The sequence below is a fragment of the Oncorhynchus masou genome, chromosome 1 (genome assembly GCF_036934945.1).
Source record: "Oncorhynchus masou masou isolate Uvic2021 chromosome 1, UVic_Omas_1.1, whole genome shotgun sequence".
Classification (NCBI taxonomy): Eukaryota; Metazoa; Chordata; class Actinopteri; order Salmoniformes; family Salmonidae; genus Oncorhynchus; species Oncorhynchus masou.
Genome location: NC_088212.1, coordinates 42,567,029 through 42,584,669, shown reverse-complemented (window position 1 = coordinate 42,584,669; position 17,641 = coordinate 42,567,029). Strand labels below are relative to the sequence as shown.

Sequence of the window (17,641 nt, the reverse complement as noted above, 5' to 3'; positions counted from 1 at the left end):
GACTGAACTACAATGGAAACCAAAACAGGTCCATAGATAAAATAAAAGACATCTACAAAAATAAAAACAACCCAAAACTACAGACATCTTTCCAGAAGGTGAAAATGTGGATCAACCGGTTTGTTTAAATGAGTGTGAAGGTATTACTTAGTGTTTGTAGTAGTATGTTTGAAGTAAACATGATTGGCCATGTGGTGAGTTTTCACTTTGACTGTGCACACGCCTATGTCAGTGTGTGCGGCAATGTATACGCATGCGTGTGTGTGTGTGTGTGTGTGTGTGTGTGTGTAGTGGGGTAGGGGGGGGGGCTACAGCGGTGGCTATGAGGCGTTGGATGTGTTGGGGCTCCAGCCCATCTGATAGGCTCTCTCCAGGGTTCTCTTGCAGTCCTGCATCACCGTACTGAACACGATGTGAGGGTACTGCACCACCAGCCTCTCCACAGTCTCCTCGTTCACCTGTAAACACAACAGCAGAATACAAAGACGCATTAAAGGCACAATATGTTACTTTTTGTAGTAAGACGGCTGGAGATATTATTGACGACTGAGGTGGCAGAGGACTAGACGTCATGATTCGCGTTAATCAAACAACATTTGTCTGTTCTCTTACGGTTGAGCCTCGATGCCAAGGAGGCAGTTGTGGCCTGACAGCCCAGTCCACCTGAGGCTTTAGTGTCTGGTGGTTAAGCAGCAGAGCATGTCTGTCTAAATGATCTCATGAGAGAACCAGAGGACGAGGAGAGAGAGAAAGAAAATAAGAGTTCCCAGATAGAGAGAGAGAGACAAGGAGAGAGGCAAAGAGAGTTCACAGCAAGAAACAGAGAGACAGAGAGTTCCCAGAGAGAGAGACAGACTGAAAGAGAGTGGGCGGAGAGACGGAAGACAAGCGTCTTCTTCTAATTAGTCCTCTTCATGCTCTAAAGGACAAGGGAATAACAAGTAGTCAAGCACCTTCCCAGTGGTTCCATCATGCAGGGTGTCACAGCTAGGCTGAGCCTGGCTGACAGTGAGCAGGCCTAGGAGGGCTCAGGACACAACAGGGGTGAAGGATGTTAACCACAACCCATCCTGCTGGTGTCTCACTCTGGCATCAGGACACTGTCCAAAGGAAATATGTGTAAACACACACTTCCATGAGAAGAAATACGCACATGCACTCACACAAAACGTGCTTGCCTGGTCCGTAGCACTGCTGGTTTTCATCCTTCCCCTCTAATCAGGGTCTGATTCATACATGGGACACCAGGTGTGTGGAATCTCTGGACTGGCTCATCAATGACATTCATAGGGTTGCCAAATTCCAGTAACTTTCCCAGAATTCCCAGGTTTTCCAGAAATTCCGGTTGGAACATTCCCAGAATCAGGAGGGAGTAAGCCGAAATCCGGAATCCCTCAACCAGGATTTCTGGAAAATTGATGGAAGCAACCCGAGACATTCAACCAACGAACTATCAGAGAAAAAAGAAAACCGGCAGTGTGAAACATGGAGACTGGTTTTGACTCCCCACTGGTCTAGAAAAAGAATAGCAAAGAAAGAAGTGAAGATTCGGCTGTGTTGTAGAGCAGGGGTTCTCAACCTTTTTCCCCCCAGGGCCCACTTTTTCACATTAGCAAAATGTCACTCCACCCCCTCCCTTTTTAATATTGGTTATTGAGATATTATCTACACCACCGATATTATCTACACCACCAAAACATAGATTTTGTTTCATTCGAGAGGCGTAGGAAAATGTTGATGATTTCACGTAGTTTAACAAGACAAACAACACATTTTTAGGTTGGCTATTAAATTATGATTATAACAACAACAACAATAAATAAGGAAAATAAAGCCATGACTCGAATTTCCCCAAATGTTATTCCGCTACCAAATATGTTTTATTATTATAATAGAATTTATTTGAACCCTCAATTTAAATATACAGTAGCAGTCAAACGGTTTTCTTTATTTTTACTATTTTCTACATTGTAGAATATAGTGAAGACATCAAAACTCTGAAATAACACATATGGAATCATGTAGTAAACGAAAATAGCTTTGCACACTCTCGGCATTCTCTCAACCAGCTTCACTTGGAATGCTTTTCAAACAGTCTTGAAGGAGTTCCCACATATGCTGAGCACTTGTTGGCTGCTTGTCCTTCACTCTTGTGGTCCAACTGCAGCCGAAATAGGTGTGTCCAAACTTTTGACTGGTACTGTACATATTCTCTTTTACAGAAGGTGAATAAATCAATTGATAGCAACAGAGTTACACATTTTTTCTCTATTATAACAAACCTAACACAATGTTACAATCTAAGTGCTCGGTGGTAAGCACTATAGGTCCAGGGTTGCGTCAGAAATAGTTTTGCTATTGTCACAGCTGTTTATTAAAAGGGCTGTGTTCTGGTGAATAAAGTTGTATGTAGGGGGCTTGGCCACACACTGGCCAACCAAGGCGTTCCATGGCTTAATACACATGTAAGTTATTGACGGTCTTTGCGTTGTAGTAAACTCCTAATTCAGTTGGGGGAAAATAATACTCTCATCCTAGTCCATTGTGGGTTGATTTTACAGTTTATTAAATAAGATGAAGGAAAAAGGAAACCGCACACTGCTCTTGATAGTATCACCGAGATTTAATAAGCTCACGGCCCTCATCAGAAGGCAAATAAGATTGCTCAGATGTGCGAGTGCCTTTTTATTTATTTTTAACAGTTTATTAAATAGCGTAGGCTACAATAACGAGTGACAGTAAAAAACATCCAGTGTTTCCTCAATATGTTTGGAGTGTTGACAGTCAACATTGTTGTAATTCATGTCAACGAGTAAAGGGCTTCATGCAGCACACTTCTCCTCAAATAGAAAATACTCTGCTCATGTATATTGTAGTGTACGTGTGAAGCACGTTCTCAATGAGAAAGATATAGCCTAGGCCTACCGTTGATACGATGTTATAGGACAGAAATATCTGAATAGCCTATGTTAGGAGGAGCAAGAGGCTGTCTTTGGAAATGGGGATAGATACAAGCCAAATGCTTTCTATAGAACAAACTTCACGTCAGGATAGGCAACCTACATGATAGATACAAGCCAAATTCTTTCTATAGAATAAACTTCACGTCAGGATAGGCAACCTACATAATTCATGCATGTGTGTTATATTAAACATAGAGGGAGTAAAATGTAGGCACTAATACACTTGAAACAAATAGCCAAACTGAAAACTGCAGACATTACTAGTGCCTCCCCCGGCGATCAAACTGACATAAAAAAAATAAAATGAAACTCAGCCTAACGTGATCAGAAATCTCAACTAGCAAGCAAGTTGCAGCAAAGAAGAATTGAGTGCGTGCGCATTCACGCGAAGGGGGGTCGGATCCTGGCAGAGGGGGAGCTTTTCGGCACAGCACCGGCTTTACCAGGTCGAAATTGCAAACAACTACGCTGGCTGAACAGCAGCCGAAAATAGAACCCAGATTACTTCTCAAGCAAAGTCCGATTTCCTTGACTCCTCAAATTTAGAAGGTCGTAGCTCAGCTTTTGAATGACATGGAGACAAAAGCCAAAGATATCCATGTATCAGAGATGCGTCTTTGTTGGGCACTCTACCCCTTTGTTTCTAGCCTAAAGCATTGTGGATTTATACGTCGTTATAGATTGGCATATACAATCATGAATTCGTATTATTTTTTTTTTTTTTTAAATGACCCCTTAAATAAAGGAAGGTCCCATGCCCTCCCCAGGTGACCCCAAGGTTGGGAACGCCTGTTGTAGAGGCTCATTAGAGAACTAAATGACAAGTCTTTGATTGCTTTGATAACATATTATGTGCGCTATATTGTACTGAGGAGAATAGAACGATTCCCCCAACAAACTCGTTAATCAGGCCTTAATTACAATTACGAGGGATCTAAAAAATGGGCCTGTCAATGTGATGGGAGGCCATTACCTTCATTAATGCTAATTTAGTGCAGCGCTGTGTGCAGCGTAAACAGGCTTGACACAAAATGGCTCCCAATCAAAGCGCTGAATCATCCGCTAATTGCTAGTTGCTGCAACAATACAACTATTTAAGCCGTAACACTACCACTGTTTGATGTGTGTGTGTGAAAGTATTTCAATGACCTGTGTTGTTCTGTTCAGATGATTGGTTTGTTTTGGTCTTGTTCTTTTACGCCTGTTCTGTCTTTTTGACTGTTTTTCCCTGTTAGGCAGAACCAATTAATACACATTGGAAAAAATTGAAAGGAAATAAGTTAACTCAGGATATTTATTTAGATTTATTCTGTTTGTGAGAAGTTTGAGTCTAAAACTTTTTGAATTTTTTACAAACGCCATATAAAGGCTTATTTCCATGGGAGGTTTTGAGATGCTGCCACAGATGATGTGGACATTACCTTTATATAGCAAATAATGTATAAAGGTAAAACATTGTTATTAAATAATGAATATACCTGATCTGATGCACTAAAAACAAATACAATTACAAATTCAAACACAAAGGGAGAAGGATAAAGCAAAGTGATGCATGACATATGAATTACTGCATCATTACAATCTTAGAGGATTTTTGCCTGTCTTTTTTCAAAATGAATCAATCCAATCCCCTGTACCATCCTGAGCTCTTCACTGTCCCTTATAAAACAACGCCGTGCCCTTTCCAAGACATGATGACATCACCACACCTGCTTGGTATTTACAACCATCACACACACACACACACACTTTGTATTGTGAGCCAGAGTCTATGTAGAGACATGAAGGTCACTACTCAGCGCTTTGTGTCTGGGGGTGTTTCACCAAACCCTGATGTACTATTCTGAAAGAGATCCATATGAAACTGTAGAGCCATAGTATGATAGAGCATATTGCAACAGGCTGGTGCTTTTCATCTTACACACAGATCTGAGATGGCAGCCACACATATCTGGAGCCAGGGCCTATACTTAGGATATTTTCCCCCAGTTTAACTTCAAAGATGCAGTTCCTGTGGATCTGAGGGGATCCTAATGTTGTCTGACATGACAAAGTGCTGTTGTCAGAGAGACAGAGACAGAGAATGAGAGAGAGAGAGAGAGAGAGAGAGAGAGAGAGAGAGAGAGAGAGAGAGCGAGCGAGCGAGAGAACGAGACACACAGAGGCAGGACAAAGACAATCCTTTCCAATACCCTATTAAAACCCCCCTCGTTCATTTGGACAAAACAGATGCAACTCTTTCAATCAGTAACAAGTGAAAACGTAGAGTGAGAACATCGGGTAAATCACTTCCATTTCAAGTAAAGACTAGGATCTGTGAAATGAAGTCTTAATCTCTTTTCCTGAACGAGTGTTCCTCAGACACCATGTCCCATCTATCTGTGCTTTAGGGCTCAATAGTGTCTGTGTATCGACAACTGTTCCTTGGCGTTGCACCTCAGCCATCGTTCCGGGTAGCAGTGACTGGCCGGAGGTAAAGGTGACCTTTCAGAGAGTGCCGCCTTGCTGCTCCCCCTTTTACTGCCAGGGGTTTTAAGAGCCACTCTCACATGCAAATGTATTCCATCACCATGTAAAATATACATTTACCACCTGCACCAGGGCCTTTCGTGAGTAACCACGTCACTACAACACCTCGTAAAGATGACAAAACGCTGGCGTGTGCGCACGGTGGCACCGTGGCGTCCATGGGAAAAAGGGGCTCGTAAATCGATAATCAGATACACAAGCAAAAGATGCATATCAGGGGACAAGGACGAAGAGCAGCCTGGTTGCCAGTCTTTTCCCCCTAATGTTGTTGTTGTTGTTGTTGTCATGAGTGGTCTAAAGCAGACCCGGACCTGGCCACATGGAGTGATCCTGAGTCTACGGGAGAATACGAGAAACAACTGTGTTGGATAAGGAAAGGAGTACATTAATACCTGGCATATGTTCTCTGGGACTCCCTTTAAACAGAGAGAGCATGGAACTCATGTTCCCAGATACAAGTTTTAAAAATACAAACTCACTTCAGGGCAGTAAAACAGGTCAGATATCCAGAAGGAGGAAGAGTATTTAGATGAAGGTGAAATGGAGTTTAATTTAACCAAATGTGCACTCAATCAGAGATGGACTACAACTCAAAACATCCTTCCATTTGTACTGTTCATTATGCTCTCTCTGTACACATCAAAAGAGACAAACACAGCCAACGCCAAAGCCTCTTTCCACTCCCATCCACAGAGTGCATCACTCACCCACTAAATACATTTGGGGGACAATGTTTCAATGTTTCAAAGGGCAGTTTAAGCGGCTGAGGAATGCTGTGCCTCAGATATCTCAGTAAAAGCAAGTTTAATAAACAGGCTGGATTTATAGTGGCCCTAAAAGTGCCTGCAGGAAAATCTGCAGTTGTAAAGTTCCTAAACGAGTGACTGGACGGACAGCAGATACTTCTCTGGCTCTGATAAGAGCTCTGAGGAGAGGGGAGGAGGAAGGAGGGAGAAAAAAAGTAGAGGAGAACAGGGCGGAAGGCAACGAGTGTGAACAGAACAGACATGGTTGTGAAGGGCACATCAAGTGGGCATAACATGCTATGAAAAAGAGTGGGTATGTCGCCAGCAGATGGTCTTTGTACAGAGCCTTCAGAAAGTATTCACACCCCTGACTTTTTCCACATTTTGTTGTGTTACAGCCTGAGATTAAAATTGATTCAATTGAGATGCGTCACTGGCTTACACACAATACCCCATCATGTAAAAGTGGAATTATGTTTGAAGAAATGTTTACAAATGAATAAGAAATTAAAAGCTGGAATCTCTTGAGTCAATAAGCATTCAACCCCTTTGTTATGACAAGCATAAATAAGTTCAGGAGTAAACATTTGCTTAACAAGAAAATCTATGGCAAGACGTTAAAATGGTTGTCGAGCAATGATTAACAACCAACTCGACAGAGCTTGAATTTTTGTATCGACTCGGGTGTGAATTCTTTACGTAAATGAGATATTTCTGTATTTCATTTTCAACACATTTCCTAAAATTTCTAAAAACATGTTTCTACTTTGTCATGATTGGGTATTGTGTGTAGATGGGTGAGACATTATTTTTAAAAAACAGACTGTAACACCACAAAAGTGGAATAAGCCAAGGGGTATGAATACTTTCTGAAGGGACTGCAATTCTGTAGCATCTGGTACCTAAAGAGAAACCAGTCCGGGTCTGGTTCTCGTTACCAGATTACATCCCTGAGCAATGACTCATTGAATCTCTCTCTCTCTCTCTCTCTCTCTCTCACACACACACACACACACACACACGCACGCAGACACCTATACAGCCTCAGTGCCAGAGACAGAGGTAAAGCTCTGTGGGTCAGCACGGGGTTGGATCAGCTATGTTAGTAAACCCTCCACTCCATCATGTGTGACAAACAGAACATGGGGAATGTGTTCAGGGCAACCCCAATTTCTCCCAGCATGCCTGGATTTTTTTTTTTATCTACACAGGGAAGGAGGAATTTCCTGACCCCAGAGGGCAGAGACGGTCCCAGAGAAATAGATGGCTTTAACATCACTGAACACAAATCCTCTTTTAGTTTGATATATTGAGGAGTCAAACACCACACGCACACACACACACTCCTAGAGAAGATAGTGAATTGGTAAATAAATGGTCAACTCACCTAAATGGTCAACTAACTTAAAACAGAACATTATAATAGAATAATAGCTTTAGTGTTTACAATACGGGAAACGCTCCCTTCAACCTCACCGAGCAACCCTGGAAAAGTGCTGTAAAACATGCAGGGGATTTCCCCTGATCACAAGTAATATCACTTATATCACATCAAACTACGTGTGTAAAATAAGTTCTGGTCGTGTCATTAAGTAACGGCTATTTCATTTGTCGTATGTTGTACTCGGGCGTAATAAGACTATCGGGATTGTATGTACTGTCCCCATGCTATTACTGGAGCCGAGGGATTAATACTGAACAATGTAAACGCAACACGCAACAATATCAAAGATTTTACTGAGTTACAGACCATATCAGGGAATCAGTCAATTGAATGCTCTACAACACGTCCTACGCACTTGTCATCTGTCTGGATTACTGCAACTCGCTGCTGGCTGGGCTCCTGCCTGTGCCATAAATGAATTAGGCCTTAATCTATGGATTTCACGTGACTGGGAATACAGATATGCATCTGCTGGTCACGGATACTAAAAACAAAAAAACAAACATGGGCCTCAGGATCTCGTCACGGTTTCCCCGTGCATTCAAATTGCCATCGATAACCTGCAATTAGGTTCGATGTCCTTAGCTTACGCCTGCATATACCATAACCCCACAACATTTCAGAGAAATACGTTGTTGATTTTTGTGCGTACAGAACAATTTCTGGGATCTTTTCTTTCAGCTCATGAAACATGAGACCAACACTTTACATGTTGCGTTTATATTTTTTTGTTCAGTGTAGATTATAAGATCTGGCAACAACAAGACAACGGTGACAGTCTACATACACTGGTTGTAACCGGCCATCAAATCAGCCTTCAATCATCATAGACTGTTCACATTGGAAGATGTTCAAAGATGTACTGTACTTTTGGCCCTAAATAACAGATGTATCTAATGAAACATCTATCTAACCAGGAGAAACATGAAGATGTGCATTGGAGAGAGAAAAAAAGAAGAAGGCCTTTCATCAAACAGGACAGTAGGCACATTGGTATTCTAAACATGTCACGAGCTCTTGCAACTCCTTCCTGATCCAGCCCTGTAGAGCCAGTGTACATTGGTTTTCCACATAGACTAGTATGGGTCAGAATAAGGCAATCCTAAAAGACCTGTTGACTGATGTAGGCTTCACTTGATCTCAACAGGCTGATCTTGCTTTTTTTCCTGAGACGGGAAGAGATATAGTACAGTATCGCACAAATCTCCGGAAGCAAGCAGGAACAGATTCCAGAGCAGCTTACTGGAGTCCGAGACATGAGGAATTCCATAAGGAAAGTGACAACAGGGCTATTGTGTTGGGGTTACAGTAGCCCAGAAAATGGCCCCTTTAAATGGCCCTGGAATCAACACAAGGACACCCTGACCCTGTCCCTTTAAAGGGACAACGTATTCTGAGATCTGGCAAATTAGGAATCAGTCTTGGTTAAGTAAAGCACTACACCTCTCGGTACACATCTCATGTGGTTCTGTTAACCTCCTCTGACTGGAGGGTAAATGCTGCAGGATGGGAGGAGGAGAGGAGAACAGGAGGAGGAGAAGAGGAGAAAAAAAAGAAGAATCCAAAACTTACACAACCTTGCTTGGTCTTGACTAGAATAAAAAGAGAGAAAGAGAGAGAAGAGAGAGAGAGAGAGAGAGAGAGAGAAAGAGAGAGAGAGAAAGAGAGAGACAGACAGAGAGAGAGTGAAAGAGAGTGAAAGAGAGAGCGAGAATGAAAGTGAGAGAGCTAGAGAGCGAGAGACAGAGAGAGTGAGACAGAGAAACAGAGAGAGAGAGACAGAGACAGAGAGAGAGAGAGTGAAAGAAAGAGAGCGAGAATGAAAGTGAGAGAGAAAGAGAGAGAGAGAGAGAGAGAGAGACAGAGAGTGAAAGAGAGAGCGAAAATGAAAGTGAGAGAGCTGAGAGAGAGACAGAGAGAGAGTGAAAGAGACAGAGACAGAGTAAAAGAGAGAGAGTGAAAGAGACAGAGAGTGAAAGAGACAGAGAGTGGAAGAGAGAGAGTGAAAGAGAGAGAGAGTGATAGAGAGAGAGTGAAAGAGAGAGAGTGAAAAGACAGAGAGTGAGACAGTGAGAGAGAGAGAGAGTGATAGAGAGAGAGTGGAAGAGAGAGAGTGAAAGAAAGAGAGTGAAAGAGAGAGTGAGAGAGAGAGAGAGAGTGAAAGAGTGAAAGAGAGCGAGAATGAAAGTGAGAGAGCTAGAGAGCGAGATACAGAGACAGAGAGAGTGAGAAACAGAGAGAGACAGAGACAGAGAGAGACAGAGAAACAGAGAGAGAGACAGAGAGAGAGACAGAGAGAGTGAAAGAGAGAGCGAGAATGAAAGTGAGAGAGCTAGAGAGAGAGAGAGACAGAGAGCAAGAGAGAGAGAATGAAAATGGAAGTGAGAGAGCTGAGAGAGAGAGAGAGTGAAAGAGACAGAGAGACAGAGAGAGAGAGTGAAAGAGAGAGTGAAATAGACAGAGAGTGAAAGAGAGAGAGAGTGAAAGAGAGAGAGAGTGAAAGAGAGAGAGAGTGAAAGAGAGAGAGACTGAAAGAGAGAGACTGAAAGAGAGAGTGACTGAAGAGAGTGAGAGAGTGAAATAGACAGAGAGTGAAAGAGAGAGAGAGAGAGAGAGAGCGAAAGAGACAGAGAGCGAAAGAGACAGAGTGAAAGAGACAGAGAGTGAAAGTGACAGAGAGAGTGAGAGAGACAGAGAGAGAGTGAAAGAGAGAGAGAGTGAAAGAGAGAGTGTGAAAGAGAGTGAGAGAGAGAGTGAAGAGAGTGAGAGAGTGAAAGAGAGTGAAAGATAGACTGAAGAGAGAGCGAAAGAGAGTGAAAGAGAGAGTGAGAGAGAGTGAAGAGTGAAAGAGAGAGAGTGAAAGAGAGAGTGAAAGAGAGTGAAAGATAGAGAGACTGAAAGAGAGAGCGAAAGAGAGAGAGTGAAAGAGAGAGAGATAGTGAAAGAGAGAGAGCGAAAGAGAGAGAGCGAAAGAGAGAGTGAAAGAGAGAGAGAGAGTGAAAGAGAGAGAGAGTGAAAGAGAGAGAGTGAAAGAGAGAGTGAAGAGAGAGAGTGAAAGAGAGAGAGAGTGAAAGAGAGAGAGAGCGAAAGAGAGAGAGTGAGAGAGAGAGAGAAAGAGAGAGTGAAGAGAGAGAGTGAAAGAGAGAGAGAGTGAAAGAGAGAGAGAGTGAAAGACAGAGAGTGAAAGAGAGAGAGTGAAAGACAGAGTGAAAGAGAGAGAGTGAAAGAGAGAGAGAGAGAGGGAAAGAGAGAGAGTGAAAGACAGAGTGAAAGAGAGAGAGAGTGAAAGAGAGAGAGAGTGGAAGAGAGAGAGACAGAGAGCTAAAAGAGTATACACCAGTGTGTGTGTCTGTCTCCATACTTTCTCATTGAAGGGCACAGCTGAGATTCCTTTGACATCGTTAGTGGACTGTCTCCGTCTTTCACTCTTCTACCCTCTATCTCACTCTTGCTTTCTCCGCCACTTTCTCTCGCTCCTGCCCTTTAAAAGTGAGATGAAGAGATGATGAGGAGGGGGGGGGGGGGGTTCAGTTAAGACCGCCGATCAATACCCCTTCACACGGCGGCATGAGATTTAAGATTACACCACTGACCACACACGGCAAATGACCATCACTTGGTGAACTTTGACCTTCAAGCCTTACCAAAGAGGAAAAGAGATAACCAAGGCAGGGGGAGAGACGGAAGGAATGACAAGTCAATGTAATGATATCTTACCGACTTAGCTCTGATATTTTAGACCTTAGAAAAAAAACATACAATTTTCAGGACATTAATAAAGTAGTGTATATTATAGGAAAAGGTCAAGTAGGAAGTGGTCATTCTAGTAAAGTCCTTTCATTTCAGTTCACAAACACAGGTCATGTCATGATTCTTACTTCCTTCCATCTGAACTTGAAACTCTGTATGTAATAACAAGAACTGGCCAATAGGCTTGTTAGACCTCAAAATCTCTTTTCTGAAAAACTTCTTGAAACTTTACACATAACTCATCCTTTTCTCCGAGCCCAGAGTCTAGTCCCTCAACAATTACTGTAGTGTTTGTGTCTGCAAATTGCTCTGAATATCTGTCTCTAGTCATAACAGAGGTATGCATCAGCCGAGCATCCATATTGATTATGATGCCTGTGGTTTTAACAAGGTCCATGTGGTCCCTCAATGGGAGAACACCATGCATCGCTCTGTCCCCCTCTCCCTCTCTTGGCCATTAACATAACTCATTATGCTTGCAACCAGTGTTACTTGAGAGCAATGTCATTATTTCCCCGGTCCTGGTTCACGCTGATTCAGTGAGTTTGCCGTCGTTCTGTTTCAGCACCAGAGATATTTGTTTTCCCCCTCTTAACTAAGGAGAGGAGAGGTACAGTAAAGCTGTGTAAACAAATATTCTAATAAAAACATTCCTATTAGGAACACATGGATGGAATCCCTTAGATGGTACATCAACAGTCTTGGGTGTGTTGGTTGGCTGTGAAAATCCCGGGCGCCTGTTTGATTCGCTGGCTAGTCAAAGCAGTTGTGAATGTTATTGCTAAAGGAGAAAGACACTGCAACGTTCGCAACAACAACAGAAAAGTCAGTGAAACAGTGTGTGTTACTCAACTGCAAAATAGACAAGGGGCTGGGAAGTAGTTATGCGAAGTGATGACTCATAACCCACAGTCCCCGCGGTTATATCTGCGGGGCGGGCGGGTTGGTTTTTAGGTCATGACATCGTGTGGACGAAGGGCGGGTGGGTGGCAGGCGTGTTGAATAAAGAAATAACAATGCATAAAACATTTGCGATTCATATCTATAGGCTACATTTAGGTTTTCCTTTCAATTCTATCTGGCTTTAGGGCTCCCGAGTGGCACAGCGGTCGAAGGCACTGCATCTCAGTGCAAGAGGCGTCACTATAGTACCTGGTTCGAATCCGTGCTGTATCACATCTGGCCGTGATTGGGAGTCCCACGGGGCGGCACACAATTGGCCCAGCGACGTCGGGGTTTGGCCGGGGTAGGCCGTCATTGTAAATAAGAATTTGTTCTTAGCTGACTTAGTTAAATAAAAGGTTAAAAAAAAAGTAAATTCAAAATTTAGTGCGTAGCCTAAGCTTTAAGACCTAACTGTATTATCAAATACACGCCAAATGCTTTTGGGAACTTGGGCAGAAAAGTTCACGTAGATCCAATGAGGCAAAAAGGACAATGTCAGAGTTGAATTAAATAGAGAGGAGCTATACAAATTTGACAGTCACAAGATGGGGACTTCAAAATGGCACGTCAAGGGAACTGTGCTGTTCATAAGGGTTAAATGGAACAGTAAGCTAAATGGGTTAAATGGAACAGTAAGCTAAATGGGTTAAATGGAACAGTAAGCTAAATGGGTTAAATGGAACAGTAAGCTAAATGGGTTAAATGGAACAGTAAGCTAAATGGGTTAAATGGAACAGTAAGCTAAATGTGTTAAATGGAACAGTAAGCTAAATGGGTTAAATGGAACAGTAAGCTAAATGGGTTAAATGAAACAGTAAGCTAAATGGGTTAAATGGAACAGTAAGCTAAATGGGTTAAATGGAACAGTAAGCTAAATGGGTTAAATGGAACAGTAAGCTATATGGGTTAAATGGAACAGTAAGCTAAATGGGTTAAATGGAACAGTAAGCTAAATGGGTTAAATGGAACAGTAAGCTAAATGGGTTAAATGGAACAGTAAGCTAAATGGGTTAAATGGAACAGTAAGCTAAATGGGTTAAATGGAACAGTAAGCTAAATGGGTTAAATGGAACAGTAAGCTAAATGAAATCTGGACACTGACTATAGGTCTATAACCTCTCACATAGACTAATATAATATTAACTCCTGTAGAATGAAGCATTTCTTAGAGTAAAACTATACACCACAATGTACATTTTGATTCAGGAACAGGAGTGGAGAAATATAGTTTCTTTCTTTCAGCATCTTGAGAGAATGAATGTACAGGTAGGGACCATCTGCAAAGGTGATATCTTGATTAGCATCATACAAGCTGATAGTATTTCAATCACATAAAACATGCATCCGAGCTGAACTGAAATCTTAATGAAATACATTTTGGGTCATTTTAACAGATTTTAATTTCCCAAAAACGGGTAATTTTGATAAATGTACAAAAAAATCTTCCCAGTGTTTTTTTTGTTTTGTTATTGCAATTTCTCTCCGGTCTCTAAACGTCTTTAAAAACACAAGATAAGTACATTTCACACCAGTTGACCTTTTCCACATTTAAAATGTATTAAATTGAGATTGTGTCACCGGCCTACACACAATACCTCATAATGTCAAAGTGGAATTGTGTTTGTAGAAATGTTTGCTAATTAATAAAAACTTTAAAGCTGAAATGTCTTGAGTCAATAAGTATTCAATCCCTTTGCTATGGCAAGCCTAAATATTTGCTTAACAAGTCACATAATAAGATGCATGGACTCAATGTGCAATAATAGTGTTTAACATGATTTTTTGAATGACTACCTTATCTCTGTACCCCACACACTTATCTGCAAGGTCCCTCAGCCGGGCAATTAATTTCAAACACTGATTCAACCTCAAAGACCAGGGAGGATTTCCAATGCCTCCCAAAGATAGGTAGTTATTGGTAGATTGGTCAAAATAACAATAGCAGACATTGAATATCCCTTTGAGCATGGTGAAGTTATTAATTACACTTTGTATGGTGCATCAATACACCCAGTCACTACAAAGATACAGGCATCCTTCCTAACTCAGTTACCGGAGAGAAAGAAAACTGCTCAGGGATTTCACCACGTGGCTAATGGTGTTTTTAAAACAGTTACAGAGTGTAATAGGCTGTGATAGGAGAAAACTGAGGGTGGGATCAACAAGATTGTAGCTACCCCACAATACTAACATACATGACAGAGTGAAAAGAAGAAAACCTGTACAGAATACAACTATACCAAAACATGCATCCTGTTTGCAATAAGGCACTAATGTAAAATGTACAAAAATATGGCAAAGAAATTCACTTTATGTCCTTGGGGCAAATCCAACACAACACATATTTTTGCAGGCATGGCGGTGGCTGCATCATGTTATGGGTATGCTTGTAATCTGCAAGGACTAGGGAGTTTTGTTTTTTAGGATAAAACTAAACAGAATAGAGCTAAGCACAGGAAAAGTCCTAGAGGAAAACCTGGTTCAGTCTGCTTTCCAAAACACACTGGGAGACAAATGCACCATTCATTAGCACAATACCTTAAAACACAAGACCAAATATACACAAATTGCTTACTAAGACAACATAGAATGTTCCCAAGTGGCCTATTTACAGTTTTGACTTAAACCAGCTGGAAAATCTATGGCAAGACTTGAAAATGGCTGTCTAGCTGTGATCAACAACCAACTTGACAGAGCTTAAATCATTTCTCGAAGAATAATCCAGGTGTGCAAAATTCTTATAGACCCAGGAAGACTCACGGTTGTAATAGCTGGCAAATGTGATCTAACATGTACTGACTCAGGTGTGTGAATACTTACGTAAATTAGATATTTCAATCTATATAATTCATCTTAAATTCAGGCTGTAACCCAACAAAATGTGGAATAAGTCAAGGGGTATGACAACTTTCTGAAGGCACTGTATCTAATTAGAGACCATTTGACTAACAAATCGCCTTCAACATTTAGGAAATTATCAGCAGGAACATAAACCTATCTAAAAAGGCCTGTCAAAAAATGTTGTTCGCCGGGGCCTCCCGAGTGGCGCAGTGGTCTAAGGCACTGCATCGCTTTGCTAGCTGTGGCACTAGATATTCTGGGTTCGAGTCCAGGCTATGTCGGAGCCGGCCGCAACCGGGGAGACCCATGGGGCGGCGCACAATTAACCCAGCGTCGTCCGTGTTAGGGGAGGGTTTGGCCGGCAGGGATGTCCTTCGCACTAGCGAATCCTGTGGCATGCCGGGCGCAGTGCACGCTGACACAGTCGCCAAGTGTACGGTGTTTCCTTCAACACATTGGTGCGGCTGGCTTCCGGTTTAGGTGGGCATTGTGTCAAGAAGCAGTGCGGCTCGGTTGGGTCGTGTTTCGGAGAACGCACGGCTCTCGACCTTCGCCTCTCCCGAGTCAGTACAGCAGTTGCAGCGATGAGACAAGACTGTACCTACCAATTGGATACCACAAAATTGGGGAGAAAAAGGGTCAAATAAATAAGCAATAAATCACTGTACAGCACATTTTCTATCAGACTATTAGTGGGTTAGGATCGGGAGCGGTCCTCAGATTTTCACTTCATCGCATAGTCAGGTGGTTGCGGATGGGTTGTTATCAATTGCAGGTGGGTGCGGGTGAACAAACAGTTGACCCGCACATCACTACTGGGAAGTTAAGTATTTTCTTTTGAGACTATTTAACTAGCTTAGGCATTGTCCTTCAAGAAAAATCCAACGTGTTCAATTTTAGTAGATTACTAAGACATAAATAGTACTGGGGCAGAAATGCCATTCCAGTGAGGATTGGCCATGTGAAGAGCCTGCTGTTCTGAGGAACATGCTCTGACATATGGGCTACTTGTGGCTAAAATGGATCTGTTTCTCTGAAGATAAAAGGAAGACACTTCTCCAGGCTTTCAGCTCCCTACTTCAAAGCCTGGCAGGCAGACAGTTTAAAGATGACAAAATGAAATGATTTGGTTATTTTGGGCAAGTTTGGATCAATAGCATTCTTTCTCTCCCTGTCAGGCCGTGGAGGTTTGGCCCTAAGGGCAGCGGGGTAATGAGTGGAAGCAGGCAGAACGCGCCATTCCCCAGACACTAGGGGTGTTTAATCTCAATGCCCCATTCTAAACTGTGTTAACAGCAAATAGCACAAGTGGAATCAGGGACAGTAACTCCACACATCTATTTTATAGTACACATGCATACACACTCCACACAAGACATAAAGGGAGACAGACACAAAGGGAGACAGAGACCGACACATGCATAATACAATTTTTACATCGTCAAAACTACAATTATACATTTGGATCACAATTTGAATCGACTTTGAGTGGAAAAACAAGCGAGAACCTTCACGTGGTTAAAGTCACACCCCCCCCCCCAGCTAAACCCAGATCCTAGCGAAGCAGAGCTATCACCAGTTCCCAGACTATAAAACCCATCCAGTGGGGAAGTGTGTTAATATCAAAGTATAACGGTCGATCCTTCACATCCCCCGTCACCATATGGTCCCTGTTAACAGTCCTATGAATTTTACACATTATGGGTTCTAGGACTGGTCCACATTGTGAGGCTATGAACACACACACACACACACACACACACACACACACACACACACACACACACACACACACACACACACACACACACACACACACACACACACACACACACACACACACACACACACACACACACACACGCACACACACACACACTTCCCAACAAATCCACACGGGACCTGCAAAAGAAAAGCTGTGGCTAAGTCCTGCGCTCCCCTCCCTCCGTGTGTCAAGGTTATCACACAAGTGTGTATTTGTGTAAAAGAGACGGGGCCTGCATCCCAAATGGCACCCCATTTCCTTTATAGTCCACTACTTTTGACCAGAGCCTTATAGGCCACAGTCAAAAGCAGTGCTCTATATAGGGTATAGGGTGCCATTTGGGATCACGGCCCTCTGACACCTCTCTTTTTGCAGGGAGGGAGAGGAAACCAATGAAGTGAACACAATCACTTCCTCTCATTCAAACTGTAACCATGCACCATGTATGCTAGCAGCAGCACAGCTATGGATGACAACAATCTAATAGGGGATAATTCTAATAGCTAACCGGGGGCAGAATCAGTGACTTGCACTATTCTCTCCCTAGAAACAAACTGGACTTCATTCGACGCAGACAAAAAAACATGACGAGCGATGCCAACCAATCAGGGACGAGCTCCCTGTGCCCCACGTGGATCAATACAAACTAATCAAGATC

At 42.4% G+C, this 17,641-nt stretch overlaps 1 protein-coding gene across 1 annotated transcript in view; it reads right to left on the bottom strand.

Moving 5' to 3' along the window:
• Positions 1-296: 296 nt before the first annotated feature.
• The window catches only part of LOC135544687 (F-box/LRR-repeat protein 17-like), a 315,158-nt gene continuing 297,813 nt past the window's right edge, over positions 297-17,641 (bottom strand). Inside the window, exon 11 of the mRNA XM_064972507.1 lies at positions 297-458. Within this exon, the coding sequence (XP_064828579.1) occupies positions 321-458 (138 nt within the window). The 3' untranslated portion in view covers positions 297-320. The remainder of the gene's footprint in view (positions 459-17,641) is intronic.